Source organism: Vigna unguiculata, chromosome 3 (genome assembly GCF_037176805.1).
Source record: "Vigna unguiculata cultivar grain cowpea cultivar isolate G323 ecotype 2 chromosome 3, ASM3717680v1, whole genome shotgun sequence".
Taxonomy (NCBI): Eukaryota; Viridiplantae; Streptophyta; class Magnoliopsida; order Fabales; family Fabaceae; genus Vigna; species Vigna unguiculata.
In genome coordinates, this window is record NC_140794.1 from 41450200 (window position 1) to 41474656 (window position 24457).

Below are 24457 nucleotides of genomic sequence, written 5' to 3' on the forward strand. Positions count from 1 at the left end.
TAATATTTAAAAATAATATTTTGACTTGCAGTAATATATTTTGTATTCTAGAAGTCAACTTCTGATAATATATTTTAATTTTCAGAAGTCGATTTCTGGTAATATATTTTAACTTTCGAAAGTTGACTTTCGGTTATATATTTTGATTTCTAGAAGTCAATTTTTAATTATATATTTTGATTTTCGGTTATATATTTTGACTCAGAAATTGACATCCAGAAGTAATTTTGGAGATGTGATATTCGTAACTTTATTTTAATGGTCAAAGGATATTTTTGAGATTTAAAATTTTTTTGGAGGTGTAGAAGAAATTTTAGAAGTGCATGAATAAAGACTTTTTCGTATAGTTCGACACTTAGATTCTTTGAGTTTGAATTGCTCATTTAGAATTTGAATCATTTTCTTAAATGAGAATTCTCTCTGATCTATTAGAACTTTTTATCATTATATATATACTAACACGTTTATGTAGAACCAATCACAAAGTTAAATAATTCTCAGTGTTTACCAAAATGTCAACCACAAAAAAACAAAATGAAGATACATAAATTGATATTAGACGTGGAGCTTTCTAGAGTTTGCTAGCACGGCGTCAGTATTGTTTAGTCACTAATTGTATCTACCCGTTTTCCTATACACATTCGAGCTTTATGTACCCACACTTTCAATCGTTATTATTTTAGTTTTGAAAAAAGGATTTTTTTTGTTTTTAGAACATTTCGAACTGTTATATTTTTAAAGAAAATTGAAGAGTAATAAGAGATACCATGGATGTAAAAAAATTTCTGATGTTAAAATGGCACTCTCCTTTAACTTTTAATCAAAGTTTTTAACGAAAGAAATAAGGTGAAATGGAATTTTGTGCTGTGATTGTGTGAAACAACAAATGAGTGGTGTGGAGCTGATGTACTAAACAAAGCACTAACCATATAACCGAACCAAAGGTTGGTTGGTTGGTTGAAGCAGAGATAAGTGTGAAGTGATATCCAAAACATGTCTCTCTGTGCTTCACTCTCCACCACAACTTCGCGCCTCGTTTCCCTTCCATCTTCACTCCCTTCAAGTTCTCCACTTTCTCTCAGATTTTCCTTCACTTTCCGGGGAAACAGAATCCCAGTTAAATCTCAGAAGGAGCCGTTTTCAGCAAGGTATGCAAGAGTGTTGGTAAAGGCTCAGGCTACAGCACCTGCTTCTTCCGAGGCTGTGAAACTCACACCTGTCCCTTCTGAGATGAAGGCATGGGTGTATGGGGAATATGGGGGTGTGGAGGTTCTGAACCTTGACTCCAATGTTGCCGTGCCTGATGTGAAAGAGGATCAGGTCCTTGTCAAAGTTGCTGCTGCTGCTCTTAACCCCGTTGATGCCAAGAGAAGGCAGGGAAAGTTTAAGGCCACTGATTCTCCTCTTCCGGTCATTCACTTTCTTTCAACTCAATTCATTTTCTCTTCTCTCTCTCTCTATATATATTAAGTAATGAAATCAAATTTGGGTTTCTTTGTTCATAGACTGTTCCGGGGTATGATGTTGCGGGTGTGGTGGTGAAGGTGGGTAGTGAAGTGAAGGACTTTAAAGTGGGTGATGAAGTGTATGGAAATGTAAGTGAGAAAGCTTTAGACGGGCCAAAGCAATTCGGGTCTTTGGCTGAGTACACAGCGGTTGAGGAGAAACTGTTGGCAGCAAAACCTAAGAACTTGGACTTTTCTCAGGCTGCTTCTCTTCCTCTAGCAATTGAGACTGCTTATGAGGGTTTGGAGAGGACTGGTTTTTCTCCTGGTAAATCTATTCTTGTTCTCAATGGTTCTGGAGGAGTTGGAAGCCTAGCCATTCAGGTATTTATTCTCCAAATAACTTTTAGATATCAATGAATGATCAGTGACTAAATGATTTTACTGTTATCTTCAACGATGTACAGCTAGCTAAGCAAGTCTTTGGAGCTTCAAGAGTAGCTGCCACTTCTAGCACTAGAAATTTGGAGCTATTGAAAAGCTTGGGAGCTGATTTGGCTATTGACTACACCAAAGAAAACTTCGAAGATTTGTCAGAAAAGTTTGATGTAGTCTTTGATGCCATAGGTAAAACTCTATCCAACTCTATTAGCAAACAATGTTACTTGTTAGCATTTGTCATGTGATTCTTAATTTTGTGTTGAAAATGGAGAAAATTGTTTGTACTTTCCCCACACTAATGTGTGGAAGTGATTGTTAAAAGTTTTTGATTGGTGGAGGATGATTTGCAGGGCAATGTGAGAGGGCAGTGAAGGCTGTGAAAGAAGATGGTGGTGTGGTGGCATTGACGGGTGCTGTTACCCCACCTGGTTTCAGATTTGTGGTTACTTCGAATGGAAGTGTTCTTAGGAAACTGAACCCTTACTTAGAAAGTGGAAAGGTGAAGGCCATTGTAGACCCCAAAGGTCCATTCTCCTTTGCTCAGCTTGCTGAAGCTTTCTCTTATCTTGAAACCAATCGAGCCACTGGAAAGGTTGTTATACACCCCATCCCCTGAATCAGACAAAAGGGATAGACAATTTTGCTATGTCTAGTAAACATCATGTTCTATATTAATCACACTTTTTCTACGTTCATCTATTGCCACCAATTCTAAACCAATTACAAGAACAAAATTAGGAAACAACAAATATCAGTGGAATTGGGTAGGAAATCCACACAAATATTCTGTAATCCTAGATTGTTACATGAATTAAGTAAACTTCCAGAAAAAATATTTATTTCACAGGACAATAATAAAATAATAAAAGGGAAATTTTAACTTTTAAAGTCAACACTATCAAGTTTATAGTTTGAACTTATGAACTAACCCAAAGTAAAATTCATTGTTGACTTAATAGTTTCAAACTATTTATAAGCATATTATAGTTTGCAATGTCTCTCTTTTAAGTTTTTTACTTTTGCTCTTATTGTTCCCACTTTCATCCATAACCGCTTTCTTTTTTTAACAATAAATCCAAATAACAGACAATTTTCTCCACTAGATTCAATGATCACATATTTAGATGCAGATGTTGACATACAAAATTCCTTTTTCCCTTAACCAGGAGATGTATTGTCTTTTTTTAATTTTTTTAATTAAATTTAATTACCTAGTAAATTTATATATTTTTAAAATAATTCCTATTCTTAAAAAAAATGTTTGATTTTATTTATTTAAGTATCTTATCTTTTTCGTCAACAAGATAACATCTCATATCTTTTGTATTCTATTTATTGATTCACTTGCTCTTTTCCATTTTTTTCATTGATAGAGATTCAAGTGAGATTAAGTCTTGACATTGAATATAGATGAAAAAGTTGAGTATTATATAAGAAAGAAGACTCATAAATTTATTATCTTAAGATTTTGGGTTGGGGGTGGTCTCAGTCCCTTATGTGGGTTGGATTCATGTCTTATTGGTATTGTGTCTCCTCGATATTCTCCTTGAAAGATCCATTAGTGGTATCAAAGTTAATGGTTAGTCTTGGTAACAAACTTATATGAATTCTTGTATTAAAAGTCTTTTTGACAGAGGGTTAAACAATCATGTGTTAGAATTGATGCACCAATTTTAGCACTTTTGAAATTGTTTTGATAAACCCTTTGCTTGTTGAATCAATTGAAATCGTGTGGTTTGATGCTAAATGTTTGGAGCATTCATACTATGACAAAATATGGAGAGGAAGAGATACAGCACACAGAGTTTTTATATTGGTTCGATCCCTAAGAATCTACATCCAGTTTCATCTAGCAAACCACAGCTAGAGATTTCACTATATCACAAGAATTTCAAGATTTACAAATACACTTGATAAATCTAAATTCTAAGATAAAGGAACACACATGCAAGGCTTCCACACACTTGCTCAACCACACAACAGCAAGGCTATCACACACACTTGCTTTAGACAGAAAACAACAAAAACAAACAGTTTCAAACTGTATCAAAACACAAGAACAAAGCCTACAAAATGGATTGAGTACACCTTTTCCAAGACTGAAATTTCTTCTTCTTGCCAAGTCAAAATTGAATGTGTCTTGATAGAATTCTTCAAGAGGACCTTCCAAGATAGCTCCAAGAACCTGCTCCACACTTCTCTTTTTTTTTTTTTGGTTGAACAGATTCAGCTTCAGAAAGTGCAGAAACTGTTTTTATATAACAGCTGTTATCAGGCACGAACCTAGTCGACTACATTAGTTGGCTAGTTGACTATCGGGGCAGCATATTAACATTTTCATATTATCACACACATGTCATGTTAACCATTGTCATGCTATTATGAACATCATCAAAAACATTTCAGATACACTTAATCAGCAACAATCTCCCCCTTTTTTGATGATGGACAAACTTGCATAGAACAACAAACATTTCTCCCCCTTTGGACATGATCAAAAATAGGGATAAAAAAAAACAATGCAGAAAATAGCCAATCTCAATGAAGTATATAGCTAAAAGCATTCAAAACCATGGGCTTCCTTTGCTCCCCCTAACTTGAAACCCCCTATATGATGAATAGGCCAATGAAATCATAGAATGTCATAACTATGGAATGCATGTCATTATATAATATGGTATCAGAGTAAAATGCAGCAGATGAGGATAGGAGAAATTGGAATACCAAAGTACAAGCAACATTGTCAAATCAAGTAACAAGAAAAGAGCAACATGGACTTAATGGACAAACCAAATACAACAAATTTTATCATTTTAGCTCAAAGTACAATCAATCACAAAAGAACAATCTTGATCCCAAAATCTAGATGCATGGTTACTCCCCCTAGGAACAAACACCCAAACAACACACACACATTTCTCCCCCTTTTTGAACATTTAGAAAAATAAGGGACTGACAGTAAAAAAATATGCAAAGGATAAGACATATTCAGTATCACTACCACAAATATTTGTTCAGACAAGATGCAGCATAGCAAGGACAAACATGATACAAAATATGTATGCAACATTCAGCTCATACAACATATAGGCAAAAGAGATATCCTATTTACGCTACTGAAACTAGATCAAGCAGTGTACATGTTAACACCAATTTAAGCCAAAATAAAAACAAAAGGAGAAAGATAGAAAGATCACAATCTCATTAATCGAACATTTCAACTTGTGGAGATCCTTCCTCATCATCAACAATGGCAGCGACAAATTTCTTTTCTTCTTCCTCAAACGCATATGAAGGTTGCGGGAAGGAAGAACAACAACAACACAATTCAAATAGCACAATGAAAATGGAATATAGGTAACTTACTACAACTTCTCAAGATTAGGGTTTTAAAGAGATTGGGAGTTTTGAAAACAATTAGAGAATGGGGATTTAGGGTTCTGATCTTATTTAGGGATTTGGTAGTGTTGTTTATGACTTTTGGAATTAATTTGAAAGTTATCTCAAAAACTTTACCAAACCAAGTTTGTTGTAGACATAGTTAACTAGGTTATTAATCTAGTCGAATATGTGCGAATCTGGACACACGAACACAGAAAAGTACGTGGCTAGTTAACTAGCAAGTTGACTATTTTATGCAGAATGAGAAAACCTGATGCAATATGAAAAAATAGTTAACTAATGAGTCGACTATGTAATGCAGAAACAAAAAAATTGGTGTAGTGGTGACAAATCTGGTGCAGTATGAAAACGATAGTTAACTAGATAGTCACCTTTATTTGTTGCAGAATGGTAAAATCTAATGCAGATTTTTATGCTGTAAATGTGAAATCAAGTATGCCTAATTCATTAAAATGTTGAAGAATAACAACATAGATGCAACAACACAATTTGTATTTGTAGGAAACACTTTTGATGCAAAAAGATTAATTTTTATGTCCTAAGAAACATCATTAAAAAGTGTTAAAAGTTGTTTTACTCACGCATGGAATGATTGAAACTTTTCTTTACTTGTGCAGCCCAAAAAATAATACCACATTGATTATTAGGCTTTTCATAAACCCTGCAAAACAGTTTAAAGAGATGATGTAGGTACCCAATTGAATTGGGGTCCTTTCATGTTAGACAAAACATTTGAACTCTTGGCTATCCATTTATATTTACCTTCAGGAACACCATGATTCTTAAAGTAGCATTTACTTGATGTATGACCAGGTTTGCAACAGTAAAAGCATACAATAGAAGATGGTTTACTCATGTTAATGAATTTCCTTGACTGTAGTCGACTATTAAGTTGATTTTCGTGTTCTGCATATCCTATGCCTTCTCTGTTCAGTACACTTCTTTGGGAACCTAGCATAGCATCTAGATAATTTCTTCCTAGAGTGAATCTAGTTAATGTACTCATTAGATATTTGATTCTCTCTAATTGTTTGGAACAATTTTCACAATTAAGCACACTCTTTTTGCAATTATCACTTTTATGCTTTTTAATATTTTCAAGCTCAGTTTTCAACTCTTCATTTTTTGTTTCAAGCTGTTTTAATCTATTTTCAAGCCACCTATTTTCACCTTTATGTTTGTTATTAGAGTATTGCAACTTTCTAGCCTCTTCATGCAACTCATTATATACATCAAGAAGTTGATAGAACCTATTTTCATAGCTTTTATCAGTAGATTCAAGATTACTTACACTGCTGGCAAAGGATTTTGTATCAGCCATCAAACACAAATTTGTTTCTTCTTCATGGCTTTCACTTAAATCACTAGAGGTGCTGGAGTCATTGTCCTCCCAAGCAATATATGCTTTCTTCACTCTCTTGGACTTGCTTGTGGCCTCACTCTTTTCCTCCAATTTCTTTTTGATCTTTAGAATTGGACAATCAGGTTTGATATGACAAGATTTGCCACACTCATAACATGTTGGAGTGCTAGGTGATGACTCTTGCCTCTTGGAAGGGAATCTTCTATTTCCTGCAGTTGCAAATTTTGCATTAGATTTATTTTTGTACTTCAAAAATCTTGAGAAACGTTTTACAATCAGTTTTAGTGTCTCAGAATTAGAATTTTCATCCTCCTGATCTGCTGTTTGTTTATCTTTGCTGGCTTTGCTTCTGCTTTCAGTTTTTGCAGCAGCTTTTAATGCAATGCTTTGCCTTTTCTCTCCTTCCTCTTCCTCTTTTAGACGTCCAAGTTCCAATTCATGTTCTCTTAGTTTTCCAAAGAGGGTTGCCATACTCATTGTGGTGAGATCTCTTGATTCAGAAATTGCAGTGACCTTAGGCTGCCATGCTCTATTCAGACTTTTCAGTATTTTGATATTCAGTTCTTCCTTTTCAAAGACCTTTCCTAAGGCTATGAGATGATTCACAATATGAGTGAACCTTTTTTGCACATCATAGATTGTCTCTTTAGTCTTCATCCTAAACATTTCATACTTCTGGATTAATGTGTTCTTTCTAGTTCTCTTGACTTCATCCGTGCCTTCATGAGTTACCTCTAACACATCCCACATTTCTTTGGCGGATTGACAAATTGATACCCTGTAGAATTCATCCAATGTTAGTGCAGATGAGATTATATTCTTGGCTCTCACATCATAATGAGCACGTTTATTTTCATCAGGAGTCCAAGATAAGAAATCTTTAGGTATAGTTTTTCCTTCCTCAATTTTTGTAGGTATAAATGGACCATTAACAATAGCATCCCACACACCTTTATCAACTGATTCTAAAAAGATCTTCATTCTGGTTTTCCAGAAGGGATAGTTATCTCCAGAAAATAAGGGTTGTCTATTTATTGAAGCCCTTTCAGAAAAAGTCGGTAAAATATTCGCCATCTGTCAGGATCTAGTCGACTATGGATTCGACTAACCAGCTCTGGTGCCACTTGTTAGAATTGATGCTCCAATTTTAGCACTTTTGAAATTGTTTTGATAAACCCTTTGCTTGTTGAATCAATTGAAATAGTGTGGTTTGATGCTTAATGTTTGGAGCATTTATACTATGACAAAATATGGAGAGGAAGAGATAAAGCACACAAAGTTTTTATACTTGTTCGATTCCTAAGAATCTACATCCAGTTTCATCTAGCAAACCATAGCTAGAGATTTCACTATATCACAAGAATTTCAAGATTTACAAATACACTTGATAAATCTAAATTCTAAGATAAAGGAACACACACACGCAAGGCTTCCATACACTTGCTCAACCACACAACAGCAAGGCTATCACACACACTTGCTTTAGACAGAAAACAACAAAAACAAACAGTTTCAAACTGTATCAAAACATAAGAAAAAAACCTACAAAATGGATTGAGTACACATTTTCCAAGACTGAAATTTCTTCTTCTTGCCAAGTCAAAATTGAATGTGTCTTGATAGAATTCTTCAAGAGGACCTTCCAAGATATCTCCAAGAAACTGTTTCACACTTCTCTTTCTTTCCTTTTTTTGGTTGAACAGATTCAGGTTCAGAAAGTGCAGAAACTGTTTTTATATAACAGCTGCTATTAGGCACGAACCTAGTCGACTACATTAGTTGGCTAGTCGACTATCGGGACAACATATTAACATTTTCAGATTATCACACAAATGTCATGTTAACCATTGTCATGCTATTATGAACATCATCAAAAACATTTTAGATACACTTAATCAGCAACATCATGTCCTATTGAGCTTCACAGCCAAGGCACTTCCTTCCTTCCTGATCACAAGTATGACAAAACTTATTGTGATGATTGTATTTTTGTGAAGAAATTTTGTAGTGAAAATGTATTACTCTTTTACTCTACATCTTTTACATATTGATTATTGGTCATGACACTACTAACATTCAAAGTCTTAAAAGGGAGTTGAGGAAGTCCATTACAATAAAGGATTTGGGTTCTGTAAAACAAATCCTTGACATGAGAATTGTTCGTGATAGGAAGAATGGAAAATTGTGGATATTTCATCAAAAATATATTAAAAAGGTGTAGAGAGATTTAATATGGACAATTTTAACTGTGTTAGTACTCTACTTGTAGGTCACTTCAAGTTAAGTACAAAGTAGTCTTATAAGAGAGAAAGAAAAAACAAAAAACTATAGAATATTTCATATTCATCTATAGTTGATAGTTTGATGTATGTTATGGTGTGTACAAGGCAGGACATTGCTCATGTTGTTAGTTTTGTTAGTTGTTTCCTTGCTAATCCTAGAAAAGAGTATTGCCATGTTGTAAAGTAGATACTTAGGTATCTCAAAGGTACTTCTAGAGTTTGTTTATGCTTTGGAACTAGTATTTGAATGGTTACACATATGCATACAAGGCTAGTGATGGTGATTCTAGAAAGTGTCATGTCAAATGTAGTGTCATAACAATTGTAGGGGGAATAGTGTCATGACAATTCAAACTAAAAAATGTGTTGGTGTATCTTCTACAAATGCATAATATATTGCTATTACGGAAGCTCTTGAAGAGCTTTTGTGGATGTACAAACTCTTACAAGAATTAGGATTATCACATGAAAAATATGTTTTGTATTATGATAATCAAAGTGCATTCTATCTCAACAAGAACGTTGCCTTTCATTCAAAGTAAAACATATTGAAATTTGATATCATTAGATATGCATTAGAGATGAAACAATTATCATTAGAAAAAATTCACATTAACGAGAATGGTTAAGATATAATGACAAATATATTATATGTAGGAAAAAGGTGTTATATATAAGGAGAAAGTTAATTTGGTTGACTATGACCCTAACACTACAAAAAATCGTATTAAATATGGCATTTATTTGTTGTATATGACGGTGCTTACGACCGCCACTTTTTACGTGTGTGGCAGATCCGCATACCGCCATAGATCCTGCCACCACAATATATAATATGACAGTCTTATGCGAACTGCCGCAACACCCGCCATTTAATGCATTGTGCAAATAATGGCAGTAAAAACTGTCATAATTTATTTATTTAAAATAGTTCCAATGCAAAGAGTGACACCTACAAACGTCATTATTTGCTTTGTACTGAAATGTAATACAACGTTTCGAATTGCCGTAATTTGAATGTAAAATTATTTTAACCATTTTATATCCTCATAATTTATTTAACCTATTTTTCGTAAAATCATAAAAAGTAAAATATATATATATATATATATATATATATATATATATATATATATATCACAATAGATAAATTTTTTATCACAAATATTTCATTCATAATTAATATTTTCCAACATCATCCAAAGGTTTACATGTTGAAAACCAAACAAAAATAAGATCTTATTATAACACATTTTCCTAAATTTCTATATCTATGTTCCTAACTAGTCTTGTCTCCTTGCTTTATCTTACGTCATTTGGCTATGGAGCTTCACTGTCTTTATGAAATGCTTGCTCCAACCCATGCTTACTTGGCTGTCTTAAGTCGTCACTCGCATAAGTTCTTATTCCCTTCAAAAGTAAGTGCTTAATTTCCTTTATAACAGTTCAAAGGCAAGTATAATAGTGTTGAATTGAAAATCAAAACTATCAAAATAACAAAGCAATAGCTAATACCCATATATCTTTTTCATTCATTCATATATCCATAAAAAGACAAAAATGCATAAATCACAGCAAAAGAATAATAAAATACCTAAATAAAAACACTTGGACAAGATTTGAAGGCCAACAAGTACAGGGAATCAACGAGGAATTTTGTTAAAACCTGGATACAACAACAACTCCAACAAAAAATTATATAAAAAGACCCTTCCCACCAATTATAAGAAGAACAAAAAAGACTTACCTTCACAGTTGTAGATGTCATACGATTGGAGTGTCATGGTCACCACTATTAGCAATATTTAATCCCATTGGTTGAAAAGTAACTCTCTAAACAATATAAGAAATGACCTTATTCTTTGGTTGTTCCTACAAAGGCCTCTTAGATAGTTGTCTATTGTACATGGCAAGGCATTCTTCAGGTTTGTACTCTGGAGTTGTGTGGCCTCCACCCTAAAAATATATCGGTACAAACAATGGAATCAAGAATTACCAAATATGCTACGTGTACTTTATTCTCATTACAATTTTTAAAGAAATAATTCCACCATCCAATTTAGATTTCAGAGTTCATGAATTCTATAATCAAACATAAACTTATTATTATATCTCTACCAATAATAAGTGAACTCAACCATTACCCAATCTAGAATATACTTATTAAATGCCATTTATATTTGACCCACAAGAGCTACTAGGAAAACAAAAAAGACTTGCCTTCACAATTGCAAATGTCATGAATGGCAAGCCAATTCAAAACAAAATCCTGGAATAAGAAAAAGAAAGAGGTTGAGAATTGTAAATCTGAAGGGCAACCCAATTCTTGATGGCTCCAAAATAGTTTCCAAGGAAAATTGAGCTTGTGGGATAAACCCTCAACATTACTCCTTTCCTGTTAAAAAAATTAAGCATCAATAAATGACACAAACTTCTACTTCACGCCATTTTTTTTTAAATTCCAATGATCATTCTTACTTTGCTGAGGTTGGAGTTGGAGTCTTTGTTGAGGTAGCAGTGAGAGTAGTACAACAACATATGAACAGAGCGTTGAAGCACGGGACCCGGTAGTTCCAACTTCCAATTAAAACCCCAAATTAACTAAAAACACATTCATTAAATCAAACACTCACGCAATATTACAACAGAACAGTGAAATTAGACTCCCAATGCATTGATATCTTCAATCTCAATCAAAAGCAACAGAGCACACTTAATATTACATTCATCCACAATTAACTCAATAATCAAAGCAAAGAATATGAATCGCAGATTATTCAATAGTTAAAGTGTAAAGCAATAAAAAAGGAAATCGTAACAGAGGGAAAGAGGTGGAAGGACCTTGTTTGTGCCAATAATGGCTTTGCTGAAAATGAAGGGATGCAGAGCGAATGCTCGTGGCAACTACTGGTGTGCTTGGTTCGTTGAGGGTTTGGGTAGGGGAGGAATGCGAAGTGCGGTGAATACGCAAGAGAAATGGCTCGCGACTAAAGCGAAAGCGAAAACCCTATTCGACATTGTGTCGGAGTTGTCAGAGTCATCGAAGTTGTTCGACAAAGCATGCGTTGTTGGTCCCCAATTTGTGGCGAAGGAAGTCGTGAGGAAGTCCACTTGTACCAACGAATTCTGCAACCTTTGGCGAGGAAGTCGACAGCCACAACGGTGCGGTGGTCTTGGTTGATGGTGAGGTCTTGTGGAAAGGTGGAGATTTGGAAATGTGGAGACGTTGTTGGGTCACAATCGGAGTGCGAAGGAAGTCACGACAAAATCATGTGGAAACGTTGAGATCTCTGGCGGCGACACATTGTAGAAAAGGTGAGGTATCGTGGAAACGACTAGGTGTTAGCTTCAATGGAAACGTTGAGGTGTTGGCATCCAGAGCGTGGGCGAGGTTGAGTGAGAGGATTTTGTAGGATTTTGTTTGGTCTCTTCTAGACAGTATATTAAAATTCAATTTTTATCATTTAATAAAAAAAATAATTAGATGAAAGGAGAATAAAAAACAATATTCTAGAGGGAAAGATAGCGCCACGGAAAAAGATGGTCGCGAAGAGAAATGTATAATAGAATACAATGGCATGTGTAAGTGCCATATTTTGCATTCAAAATACAAAAGTTATAAAACTGTTGTATTATGAAACAAATTATGACAGTTTTTTATAAATGCCATATTTATTTCATCTTTTTGTAGTGCAAGTATTTAATGAGAGAGAGATTTGTCAAGTGAGTCACCAATTTATTAAACTCACATTGACTTCATTAAGAAAAAGAAAAAGAGGTGTTTTTTTTTATAAACTACCATAATGCTAAAAGAATACAACTCTTTGCATCACGACTCCAGAGATAGATAAAAACACAAAAATTTGTTAAGTCTTCTTACAAACAAAATTATAACTAAATCATATTTTACTTATTTCAACAAACAAAGATTTATTTTTAAAATATACATTTATATTATAGTAAACACTGTATATACTAAACAATTCTTCATTTTTCTTTATAAGTTAAATATTCAAAATTAAAATAATTTCTAAATTCTACTAAAATAGCTCTTATCTTATTTATCTTTTTCTAAATCATTACTAATAACTTTTATTGAAATGTTTTTTACTTTCCTCATTATTATTACCTCAATTTTCTAAAAGGAAATTGTTCAAATCTTTATATTATACATTCATCTTTTTAAATTAATTTTATTTTTGTAACTAATCAAGGCAACTAATTAACTAAATTAAAATACATTTAAAAAAAACTTAAATATAATCCCAAATGTAACCATTATTTCATTTATATATATATATATATATATATATATATATATATATATATATATATATATATTATTTTATAAAATCATAAAACATAAAAAAATTAAAAAACCCAACTAAAGATTTGGATTTCCAGAAACCAAATACCAAATTCTAACCGATTTTCAAAACAAAAATGGAGGTCAAAATTCCGGAGATCGAATTCTAACATAAAAAGTTGTTATATGCTGGTAAATAGAGAGATAATTGTGCTATCTAGTAAAAGAAAGGCTTAATTAGTCATACGTACCTATTCTCATTTGGATATTTTAGTTTGGTCCTCGCTTTTAAAAATAGTGTCAATTGCATCTCAACATTTGAAAAAGTACTTCAATTAGGTCTTTTTCAGAAAAAAAAAATTATTAACACAGTTAACAACGTGTCACGTGTCAGCCTTTACTTTTTTTAATTTTTTAAAGTTTTTTGATTTTTTTTCGCTACGTGTCAAGTTCCTGGTATGACACATGGCAATATCAGTGTCACATGACAAGATAGTGGCAAGATAGTGACATGTGTTAGTGCCACTACCAAATATCATTGTCTTGATTTCAATTTAGTTCTCATATATGTCTATTTGTTTCAATTTAGTCTCCACATATGTCTATTTGATTCGATTTAGTCCCAATTTATTTTTTCAAAATAGAGAAATATCATCTCTCTTATGAGTATAACATTTATATAAGTAATAAGTTTGGTCTCAAATTTAAGAAAGAGACAATATTACACTATTTTGAAGAAAAAAAATATGGGTATGACATTTATATAAATAATAAGTTTGGTCTCAAATTTTAAATTTAAAAAGAGACAACATTGCTCTATTTTGAAAATGACATTATAACATATTATATTTTTCTTAATTGTTAACCCATGTTTTATTATCATGACTTCTACAAGTGAATTTTAATATAAATATCAATACTTAATTTTGTAAGTCATTTTTAATAATAAATATCAATATAACATTTATATAAATAATAAATTTCATATTAAGAGAGAGACAATATTTCTCTATTTTGAAAAAAAAAATGAGACTAAATTAAATCAAAAGGATATATGTAAGGACTAAATTGAAACAAATAGACATGTATGAAGACTAAATTGAAACAAATAAACATATTTAGACACTAAATTGAAATCAAGACAATAATCTTTGGTAGTGACAATGATACATGACGGTACCTTAGCATGTGACACTAACAATGTCACATGACATCCCAGGAACCTGACACATGTGACAATTTTTTTTTAACAAAACTAAAAAAAAAAACAGAGACTAACATGTGATATGTCGTTAACAGTATTGGCATTCGTTAAGGGCATTGGCATTGGCATGTCGTTGAAACATCCAAATTAAAATGAGTATCATCCAACTAATTAAGTCTAAAAAAACAAAGAATGCCATGTAAGAAAAGAAAATCACATTTTTCTTCTTTTACTTAACATTTTTTGACGTTTGATGTAGTTATTTTAAGTTTTTAATTTTTTTTTCGGATTTTGGTCTTATATACATATCTCCCTTAACATTTGTAATGAAATCCTTAAACTTTTATATCAATCTATTAATCGAAAATTATTAATGGAGAGTTCATTCTCTACAAATTTTACACAGCATTTTTGTTACCCAGTGAAAAGCAAACTTTCAGGTTAAACATTAATTAATTGCAATATATTTCTTTACTAATCAAATTTTAATCACCTAAAAATTTTGACATTTTTTTAAAATATAATAATATCTTTCTTATCATGTATAATATAATAAATGGATTAAATTATGCCTTTGGTTCCTATTTTTGCAGTAAAATATTGATTTGGTTTCTCTATTTTTATTATTCTCAATTTGGTCTATATTTTGATAAATTTGATGCACTAAAATCATTTCTGTTAGCAGTGCAGTAACAACATTAAATAGGGTGTCACGTGTTAATTCCTGGATTTTTTTTTTTTAATTTTTTAAATTAAAATTTTGTCACGTGTCCTTCCATCATGTCACGTGATAGTAAGAGTATCACGTGTTACTATTATATCAGGTGACATTTTCTCATTCTCAATTTGGTCCCTGTATTTTTTTTCAATTTAGTCCTAATTTTTGTAAAAATAGAACAATTTTGTCCCTTTCCAATTTGAAAACAAATTTAATTTTTATATAAATGGTGCACAAATATTTCTGTCAAAATTGAAATTTCTAATAAATATTTTTAACAAGATTAAGTTTATTTAAATTTATATTTTACATTTAATTTTATTTTAAATTGTTTTAAAGTTGTTAATAGAAAATAATGCTAATAGAAAAAACCAATAAATTATATTGATATTTTATTACATTATACTTTAATATTATTTTTTTATTTGATTTTATATTTCAAATAATTGTATATTTTAAAATGGTTAAAGTTTAATACTTTCTATGCAAATGTTTCAATTGGTTTAAAAATAAAAATTATATAAATTCAAATGTAAAATTTTAAAATAAATTTAATCAGTCTATATTACAATTGAAAACAACTAATTTGAAATTTGAAAATAATTTTAAATAAAGTTGGATTGAAAAACACAAATTTAAATAAACTTAGTTTTGTCAAAAATATATAAAAAAAATATCAAATTTAATAAAAATATGTGTATAACATTTATATAAAAATTATTTTTTTGTTCTAATTTAGAGAGGGACGAAATTGTACAATTTTTACAAAAATTAGGACTAAATTGAGACAAAAATATAAATACAAAGATCAAATTGAGAATGAAGAAATGACACATGTCATAACAGTGACATGTGACATTGTCACTGTCACATCACTCAGTCACTATCATGTGACACGACGTCAGCTTGACATGTGACAAATATTTGATTTTTTAAAAAAATTAAAAACATGAATAAAAAAAAATCAAAAAATTAGGAACTGACACGGGGCACATATTTAGTGTTATTATTGCTCACCTACAGAAAGGACTTGATTGCATCAAATTTTCCAAAATAAAGATCAAATTAAGATAAATAAAAATAGAGGGATAAAATCGATATTTTACTACAAAATGGGGACCAAAGACATAATTTAACCTAATGAATACAATTCCTTTTATATTTATTTTAGGCTTAATTATGTTTGAGTCATCGATAATTTGAAAATTTTCAATCGACACCTTAATCAATTCTTGTGATATATTGAATCATCGATATTTTAAAACTTTTCAATGTTAATGTTAATTTTGTGATGTGACAATTATCTTACACTATCACCCTCCTTCGGTGTCACCACATAATATTTTCAAAATATATTGTATTTAACGAAAAATGTTTTTAACTTTAATTAAAATTATAAATTTCAAAATAAAATAAATATAAATTATAAAATATTAAATATATAAATATATAAATATAAAATTATGAATTATAAAATTAAAAAATTATGAATTATAAAATTAAAAAATTAAAAAATATCAAAATTAAAAATTTACAGTTTGATAATTTCATAATTTTATATTTTCATATTTTTTCACAATTTTATAATTTGATAATTTTGTAATTGTATAGTTTTATAATTATATAATTTTATATTTATATATTTTATATTTCGTAATTATGAAATTATATATTTTTATAATTTTGTATTTTGTTAATTTTATATTTTTTTTATATTCTTTTATAATTTCTTAGTTTAAAATTTTATAATTACATATTTTATTTTATTTTTAAATTTTCTAATTTTGAATGTTATAATTTTAATTAAATTTAATTTTTATATTTAATTTTAATTTTAATTAAATATCGTAAATATTTGAGTAAGATCTCGTTATGACATCTTTTAACAAAATATTATGTGACGACATTCAAGAATGAAAATTTGAAAGAACTGCAAAATTATAAGGACCAATAAACTATAAAAATTTATAAAACTTTACTTTAGACTCGATTAAAAGTTCCAATTTTATTAGGGCTAAAACATAATTAAGCTTTATTTTAAATTTAACATTGGCCATTCTAAATCTTTTTGAAGAACATTTATACTATATATACGACCACTTTTGTTCTTTATCGGTAGGTATTAAATACATATAAAATATTTACAAATAATTCATCATGTTATTTAATTAACTGAATTAGATTCTTTTACCATTAAACATTTTAATAAACACAACCCCAATTAAACATACAACATATATGACACTATCTTTAAATTATAAAAATGAGTCGATGAATTTTCACATTTAAATTCTCAACACATCAATTAAATGCAATCCATTGCTTGATTTTAATAGCTAGATCAGTTCTGAAGTTAAACGACTTATAGAAAAGCGAGTATGTAATTAAAACGACGCAAAAAAGAACTTATTGAACTGGTCTCAAGACTAAGAGACCATTATTTTAGCACAGTGTTGGCTTCTTTTTCTGGGGATTTGAGGGAAACAACCAGGGGAAAGGGGATTCTTATACATTTATCAAACACTTGCAAAGGGGAAGATCATGTACATCAACATGCATGCGTCTTAAACAGTGAGAGAGTTAGAGATTTTGAAGTCCAGATCCCACAGCTCAAAGCTACCCTTAACGAAATTGTAATGTGCACCTTTCAAAGCAAGCGTTTTATTCACAACACCTTCTCTCACAAATGGATAAGTCAAAAGGTTCCCAACTGATACATTCACAGCTTCCTGCATCACAAACAATACTTCAATGTCAATAAGTTTAAGCCAAAACATTATGCCCCCAAATTAAATTTTACTTGCCTTCTCGCAGTTGGTACACAGCTCCGAAAATTCCAATGTGCCTGCTTCAGTCTTAACCTTGGACTTTGCCGGAGTGCAAATTTGGACCCAATTCTCTATGAATTCACTGACCAAACAAATGATTTACAAGGTTATTAAGGAAGTTTAGAACTCTTAATTTACTCTTTTGGAGACTGTCATGTGACTAAGGACACCACTTAGCATTTTAAAGTGTCACCAAGTTAGTTGGAAGTTCTGTAAAGTTATTATCAGAATAGATTAAAATTTTCAAATGTACTTTTTCTGATGGACATGTATTCTAGTTTGTTGTTATACATATATAAGATAAACTCATAACACAAGTACTTTGAGTACTAATGATCCTTTTGGCAAATTATTTAATCCTTGTTTAATGAGATGAAGCAATAATAGGGTATACCTTGCAGTGGTCCCATCATCTGGGATGGACATTAGGCCCTTTATACCTCCACAGCAACTGTGTCCAATGACCACAATATTCTCCACCTGTATAACACAGTCCCTTTAGAACCACCAGTTGGAAAGAAACAACCCTATTCTAGTTTTAAAGAAACACTATCTGTTCATCCATTTGGGCTCCACTACCACTATTCTATATCCATTTTCTCACTTTCTCTTTTATTTTCTTAATCATTCTGAATGGAAGGTGTGGTGGCTGGTGGGTACTGCTGTTACTATTTCACCAGAACCACCTAATTTGGAAAGGCTACACACCACAAAATAATGTATAAGAGTATGCGACTTTCAGATTCCCTAATAGTCTTCTATTATTGGTTCAAGTTTATAAAATAATGACACCCATTAAAGAAAACCAGACTTGCAAATTTTATAATAAACCATGTTCCAATATTATACAAAGCATTCATTAAATAAAGAATGTTTTACATTACAATCTTTTTCTATATGTTCCAGAGAGAAAGGAAGTGATAATTATACAACTGTTGGTGGTTGATGAATACTTGTAAGTAATTAAGTATCGTATAAACTGTCATAAGAATATATTACAGGTTGATAATATGCAAGTCTCATCAACTAGACCATATATTAATTAACACTTGATTAAGCTTATCCAACAATGTTTTCTGGACCATTTTTTCCTAACATATAACAGTTCTTTGATGTGATAGAGGGAAAACAAGATGCATGTGGCTCCCATAAATAATGAAGCAAAAGGCCATTTTCCACCACCAAAGGTTCTACTTTTCACATGCATGACCCACTAACTTATTATAGAGAAAGTGAATGGCTATTTACCTTTAAATGCAGCACTGCATATTCAATGGCCGCTCCTGTTCCTGAATACTTGGTCTGAAACAAAAAAGCAAGTCAAACTTTAAGGGTTGAAATCATTAAGGTTTATGTTTATGACATTCCTTCACTGTACATTTGAATTCCTTTGTTGTTACGTGACATAAATCAAACACTTAATAGACAAAGCAAAACCTTGTCATAAGGAGGAACCATGTTGGCTATATTTCGGACCACAAACGCTTCACCCGGTTGGAAATCCAGAATATGGGAAGGGCAAACTCTCGAGTCTGAGCAAGCAAACACCAGAAACTGCAAGTGTGGGAAATGCAACATCACAATAATAAGTAATTTACAAAACTTAATTAATGAGGCATCCAATGAGAACTTATTAATAAACTTGACTTTAAAATTTAGTGCAAAAAATAGGCTTAAAAACAATTAGGTCAAACACTTTTTTTTAAAAGAACATCATTGTCATGCGTAATAGAAGATCAATGGAAACTTTATGTTACGAATATCGAAATTCATAACTACATATATAAAAAATAATTAGATAAATGTGATTGCATCATACTAGTTGTTCACGCATGCGTACTATTGACGGCAAATTACAGAAAATAAAAACAACGTACTTCATAATTAAACTTTCTTTTTTAAGTAATTAAGTTTTAAAATTGTCTTCTCAGTTTGCTTTTTTATTCTACAAGTTTTCTTCTTCTTTTTTTATTCTACACAGTTTAGTATTACGACCTTAATAAACTAAACTAAAATAAAATCTATATTGAAAATAAAGCTTGTTTTTATTCTAAACAGTTTAGGGAAAGTGTATTGACCCTACGGTCGCCGAGTGGACAATTATGAAAACCAAGTTATGGCTGAGTCAAATAACGTGGCTGACCTTAGGACTCTGGCCTTTGGCAAGTTCACCATACAATTCTGGATTCTTCCTGAAAAAATAATATTTGATTATTTAGTCAATGCAATAATAATAATAATAATAATAACATTAATATTAATATTAATATCAACAATTTGAGGAAAACCAGCCGCCAAGTAAAAGTGTATTTTCCAACTAGCTAAAATTTCAACGCAAAAATGAAATGTCTAAATTGACTAATTTACCAGCAAGGGAATTTAAGGAAAAAGAACAAAATCAACTTTTTCTAATGGAACAGGACAGCACCCTTCAATTTTGCGCTACCTCTAAGTACGTACATTTTTAAGGATAAACTACAATAATTGATCCTTTACTAAAAAAAGAAAAACAAATGCTTGAGATTCACATGATACACATATATGATAAATTTAAAAATTATTGCAACCTCAATAATTGATTTTCCAATTAGTTGCTAAATGTAATTTATTTCTCTTTCACACAAGTCAATGACTCGCAATCATTGAAACATATTTTTTTTTATTTGATTAGTTGACCATTTACAGGACAGTGTTTTTGAGCAAAATTTGTTAAATAAAATGTATCATTTTCTTCTTAAAATGAATGTAACTTAAGATTTTTCACAAAAAATTTAAAAATAAATATAAAAATGCGGTTTTCTCAAAAACTACATCATTTTTGTTACGTAATTTAAGCTTACTAAACAGTTTTACCAATAGTTCCCAAAATTCAATTAATTAAATCATTATAATTAAAAAATTAAACTTAATTAATAACATTAGATGTGTCCTCAATTTAGAAGAGTGTTTATTTAACTATTACTAACATTGACTAAATATTTGCAAACACTTAAAATACCTCAGCAAAGAAACATGCATAAATTAGCGCATAAAAAAAAAAATAAAGTAACACTTATAATTTAGTTAAGGAAGAGAGTAGTATTATTCTAACATTACTTACTATAATTGCCAGATTTAATTATATCAAAGACATGTCGAAAGAAAGATGAATAGATGCTCCTCCATCATCCATGTGATATGTCGGTCATTTTATAATAACTACGGGTCAACTTCTGTAGTCACTTATCTTATCACACTTGAATTAAGGAAAAAAGAAAACCATAAAGACGAGTCTCTCGGCATCCTGAGGTTGTAACCGAGGTGGGACCCACACTGAATGAATGGATCGAAACAGAAACTTGTGCTGATAAGATAAGTGCACAAAACTAACTTAATAACCTTTCACTTCTTCATCCATAGCATCAGTACGTTCGAAGTCCCCAGAAGGGGCACAGAGGGTATTTCACAAAATTTGAACTTTTTTTTGAATATTAATTAAATCGAAATAGGAGCATGGACAAGACAATAATATAACTCACTGGAATTTCTCGTTCTTGAAGTGGTCGAACCCGGTTCGGATCCTCTCGTCCGGGTTGAACGGCTTCGACGCATCGTTCTTCAGCTCTGTCGTCAACTGATTGATTTTTGCGACGGCGACGGCACCCAGGTCAGCTTTCTCGCTGCCAAAACAGAGAAAGAAAAATCACAACTAACGCGTCAGGGCTGGGCCCACTGTGACCACCTCATCGTCCAAACAAAAATCAAACGCGTTTTGTTAACGTTTTCGCTTTGGTAACGGCGGGGAAACCGACGCCAAACGGTAGAATGATGTTTGATGTTACTTTTTTTTTTGTCGTAATCAATTGATTAAAACATAACGGAAGAAGCGGTGGCGAGAAAGAAAGAGAACTGAAACGAACACAGTTACTTAATTCACCTTATAAGCTTGGTCAACGCTGCAACGGCTTCCTCGTATGTCTGTCCGGCCATTTGTTGCTCCTGCGGCAGATCCAATTAACTGAAATCGAAACATAGAAGCTTGAGAAAATTCTTCCATTGCATGCAGATGCGAGAAATTAAATTGGTGGAAAGAGTGATTGTGAAATTAAGTGTTAATTGAATTAGAGAAAACAGTGGACATATGAATGGTGGTGAATCTGGAACAAAGAAAAAGAAGAATGGAATCGAATCGAATCTGATTGAATCTGATCTGAGTACTGCTAGAAATTACCTTTTTGTATTTGTGAGGAGAAAAGAGTGTGAAAGGTGAATCAGGATTGTGAGTTTATATAGAGGAATGATGCATGCGGTTTTGTTTGACGCGGTTGAAGGAAGCTACGAAAGGGAGCAGAACTCACGAATTGTGTGCCACCGATGCCGGCGGTCCCCACTGTATTAATAATGCACACATCAGGATTATGTTTATGTTATGCTCACAAAACTCTTAATTTTCAAACTTTTATTTAATGTTATTACTTTAAAGAATTATTGTATTTATTTTTAAAAACATTTTCAATTTAAGAATAATTTTAAATGCTAATTATGAAATTAAATATTAAATGAATATATATATATATATATATATATATATGTGTGTGAGAGAGAGAGTTTAAAAATAATATGTTCTAGAAAAAGAAAAACGATCTTAAAAAAGAGTATACATATAAAGAAATACTTTTACACTATGTTGAGGATTTATTGTTCATGTGAGATAAGAGAAGAGGATTAACCTAAGATTATCTTGTTTCTTTGGAAGTTATAGAAGAGTTTCTTCAGCAGGATTCATTAATGCAATCTTGAGTGAGATTAGACTCCAATTTATGAAATTACAATCCCATATCTCAGTTTTCTTGCACGTGATTTATTCATTTCATATTATTATAAAAATTAATAACATAAATAAAAATTTATTATGATTATAATAACAATTTATTACTTATGAAATTATTATTAAAAATAAAATAAATTTTTTATGTAAATAAATTGTTTCTCACCTTACGTGTCAAATTTATTTTCATATCAACTATATTGTCTTATTCATTTTTTTTTTATAAATAATTCTTTTTATAATTTCAATCATTCAATAAAATTTATACAAATAATTCTAAATTATTTATATATCATTTTATATTACTTTTAATAATAGAGACATTTTAATAATATAACTTTTTATCTATCACTTTTTTTTTAATATGTCACATTTCACAAGTTTTATTTTATAGTCATTTTCAAAATCACCTCCAAAACTTTTGAAATAAACAACACTAACTTCACCTTCTAATCCTTTTTCTCTCCTTCAAATCATTTATCTCAAAAGAATACAATCAACCTAAATCTAAGTAATTTATTTAATTTTAAAATGTTAAAAGTTCAAGGTGAGTGAAAAATCCACATTAGATAAAAATGATAAAGATGATTAGTATATAGATAGAAAAATACACATACATCTATTGTCTTAAGTTTTGAGTTGAAAAATATATTATAATCTACATAGTTGTTTGTATCGAATCTTCTAATGCCTTTGTTCATAAAAACCTCACATATAATTGTTTGTAATAGAAAAAAATATAATGCAACTTTACTCCTCCTATATTATTAAGATAAGATTATTTTTATTAATTATTTTCTCTGTATTTGATTTGAAAACATTATATTACAAAATTCTCACTAAGTACTAAAGTAAATTTAATTATTTATTAAATAATTAACAGCAACGACTTCTTATTTTTTTTATTGTCATTATTTTTTTTTCAACTGTTACACGTGTCGATGAAAAAGATTGATAATTAATGTATTTTTAATTCTTTTATGCTTTGTTGTCTTTTATTTTCATTTCTAGCATTATTATGTATATTTATTAATGGGGAAGGAGGGAGAAATAAAATACGTTACATTTCATTTATAAAACATATTTCCATAACATTAATTATTTCTATAATAGAGAAACATGATACATATTATCATTAATATTAATTTAAATAAAATTAAATTAAACTAAAAGTAATTTTCTATCCTTACTCTTGCAATGAATTCCTTATATAAAAATAATTCAAAACACAACAAATAGAAAATGGTCTAATTTGGAAGCTTTGTGGCTTTATATATATTTCTTCTTCGTTAAGGAGTGCACGCTTAGAAAATTTTAAAACACACACGCAAGTTGGCATGCGTTTTTCTTTTTTGTCGTGCCACAATGATAAGTTATATAACAGTTAAAAAAATGTTAAATTTAGGACAAATTGCAATAGCGTAAAAGACAGCATGAGTGTAAGAAGAATTTTGAACTTTCCAGTAATACTTTCTAAAATTTTAAAATAAAATATAATAATAATTTTTTAGGAATATATATATATATATATATATATATATATATATATATATATATATTCTAATTGTAATAAGTTTAAGATTTCAAAACAACTATTAAAGAAAACATTTGCCTATGCATGTACTGTGCGAAAAATTTCTATCCTCTCAAAATGTCATCTT

General features: G+C 30.6%; 3 protein-coding genes across 4 annotated transcripts; 1 reads left to right on the top strand and 2 right to left on the bottom strand.

Moving 5' to 3' along the window:
- Positions 1-950: 950 nt before the first annotated feature.
- AOR (Oxidoreductase, zinc-binding dehydrogenase family protein) lies at positions 951-2581 on the top strand. The gene is made up of 4 exons (XM_028061768.2): positions 951-1410; positions 1506-1829; positions 1913-2072; positions 2237-2581. The coding sequence occupies exons 1-4, from the start codon at positions 994-996 to the stop codon at positions 2500-2502; spliced, it is 1167 nt and encodes a 388-aa protein (XP_027917569.1). The 5' UTR covers positions 951-993; the 3' UTR covers positions 2503-2581.
- Positions 2582-5961: 3380 nt separating this feature from the next.
- LOC114175437 (uncharacterized) lies at positions 5962-7725 on the bottom strand. The gene has a single exon (XM_028060195.2). It carries the CDS (start codon positions 7723-7725, stop codon positions 5962-5964), a length of 1764 nt encoding a protein of 587 aa, XP_027915996.1.
- A 9820-nt stretch (positions 7726-17545) lies between these two features.
- Positions 17546-22352, bottom strand: LOC114178846 (carbonic anhydrase 2-like). Of its 2 annotated transcripts, none has more exons than XM_028064967.2 (9): positions 22200-22352; positions 21906-21986; positions 21508-21648; positions 20133-20181; positions 19427-19543; positions 19238-19291; positions 18384-18469; positions 17966-18071; positions 17546-17890 (listed from the first exon to the last, which is right to left on the bottom strand). In XM_028064967.2, exons 2-9 carry the CDS (start codon positions 21956-21958, stop codon positions 17726-17728), a joined length of 771 nt encoding a protein of 256 aa, XP_027920768.1. In that variant the 5' UTR covers positions 21959-21986; positions 22200-22352; the 3' UTR covers positions 17546-17725. The 2 variants fall into 2 exon arrangements, with proteins under 2 accessions (XP_027920768.1, XP_085527508.1); XM_085671382.1 differs by having other exon boundaries at positions 17546-17886; positions 17962-18071.
- Between the last annotated feature and the right edge of the window lie 2105 nt (positions 22353-24457).

Coding starts and splice junctions, on each gene's coding strand:
- AOR (XM_028061768.2), top strand. CDS start 994: ATGTCTCTCTGTGCTTCACTCTCCACCACAACTTCGCGCCTCGTTTCC. Junction 1,411..1,505: donor CCACTGATTCTCCTCTTCCG/GTCATTCACTTT, acceptor CTTTGTTCATAG/ACTGTTCCGGGGTATGATGT. Junction 2,073..2,236: donor TGTAGTCTTTGATGCCATAG/GTAAAACTCTAT, acceptor GATGATTTGCAG/GGCAATGTGAGAGGGCAGTG.
- LOC114175437 (XM_028060195.2), bottom strand. CDS start 7,725: ATGGCGAATATTTTACCGACTTTTTCTGAAAGGGCTTCAATAAATAGA.
- LOC114178846 (XM_028064967.2), bottom strand. CDS start 21,958: ATGGCCGGACAGACATACGAGGAAGCCGTTGCAGCGTTGACCAAGCTT. Junction 21,649..21,905: donor GCGTTGACCAAGCTTATAAG/GTGAATTAAGTA, acceptor CTGTTTTGGCAG/CGAGAAAGCTGACCTGGGTG. Junction 17,891..17,965: donor TGTGTACCAACTGCGAGAAG/GCAAGTAAAATT, acceptor TTTGTGATGCAG/GAAGCTGTGAATGTATCAGT.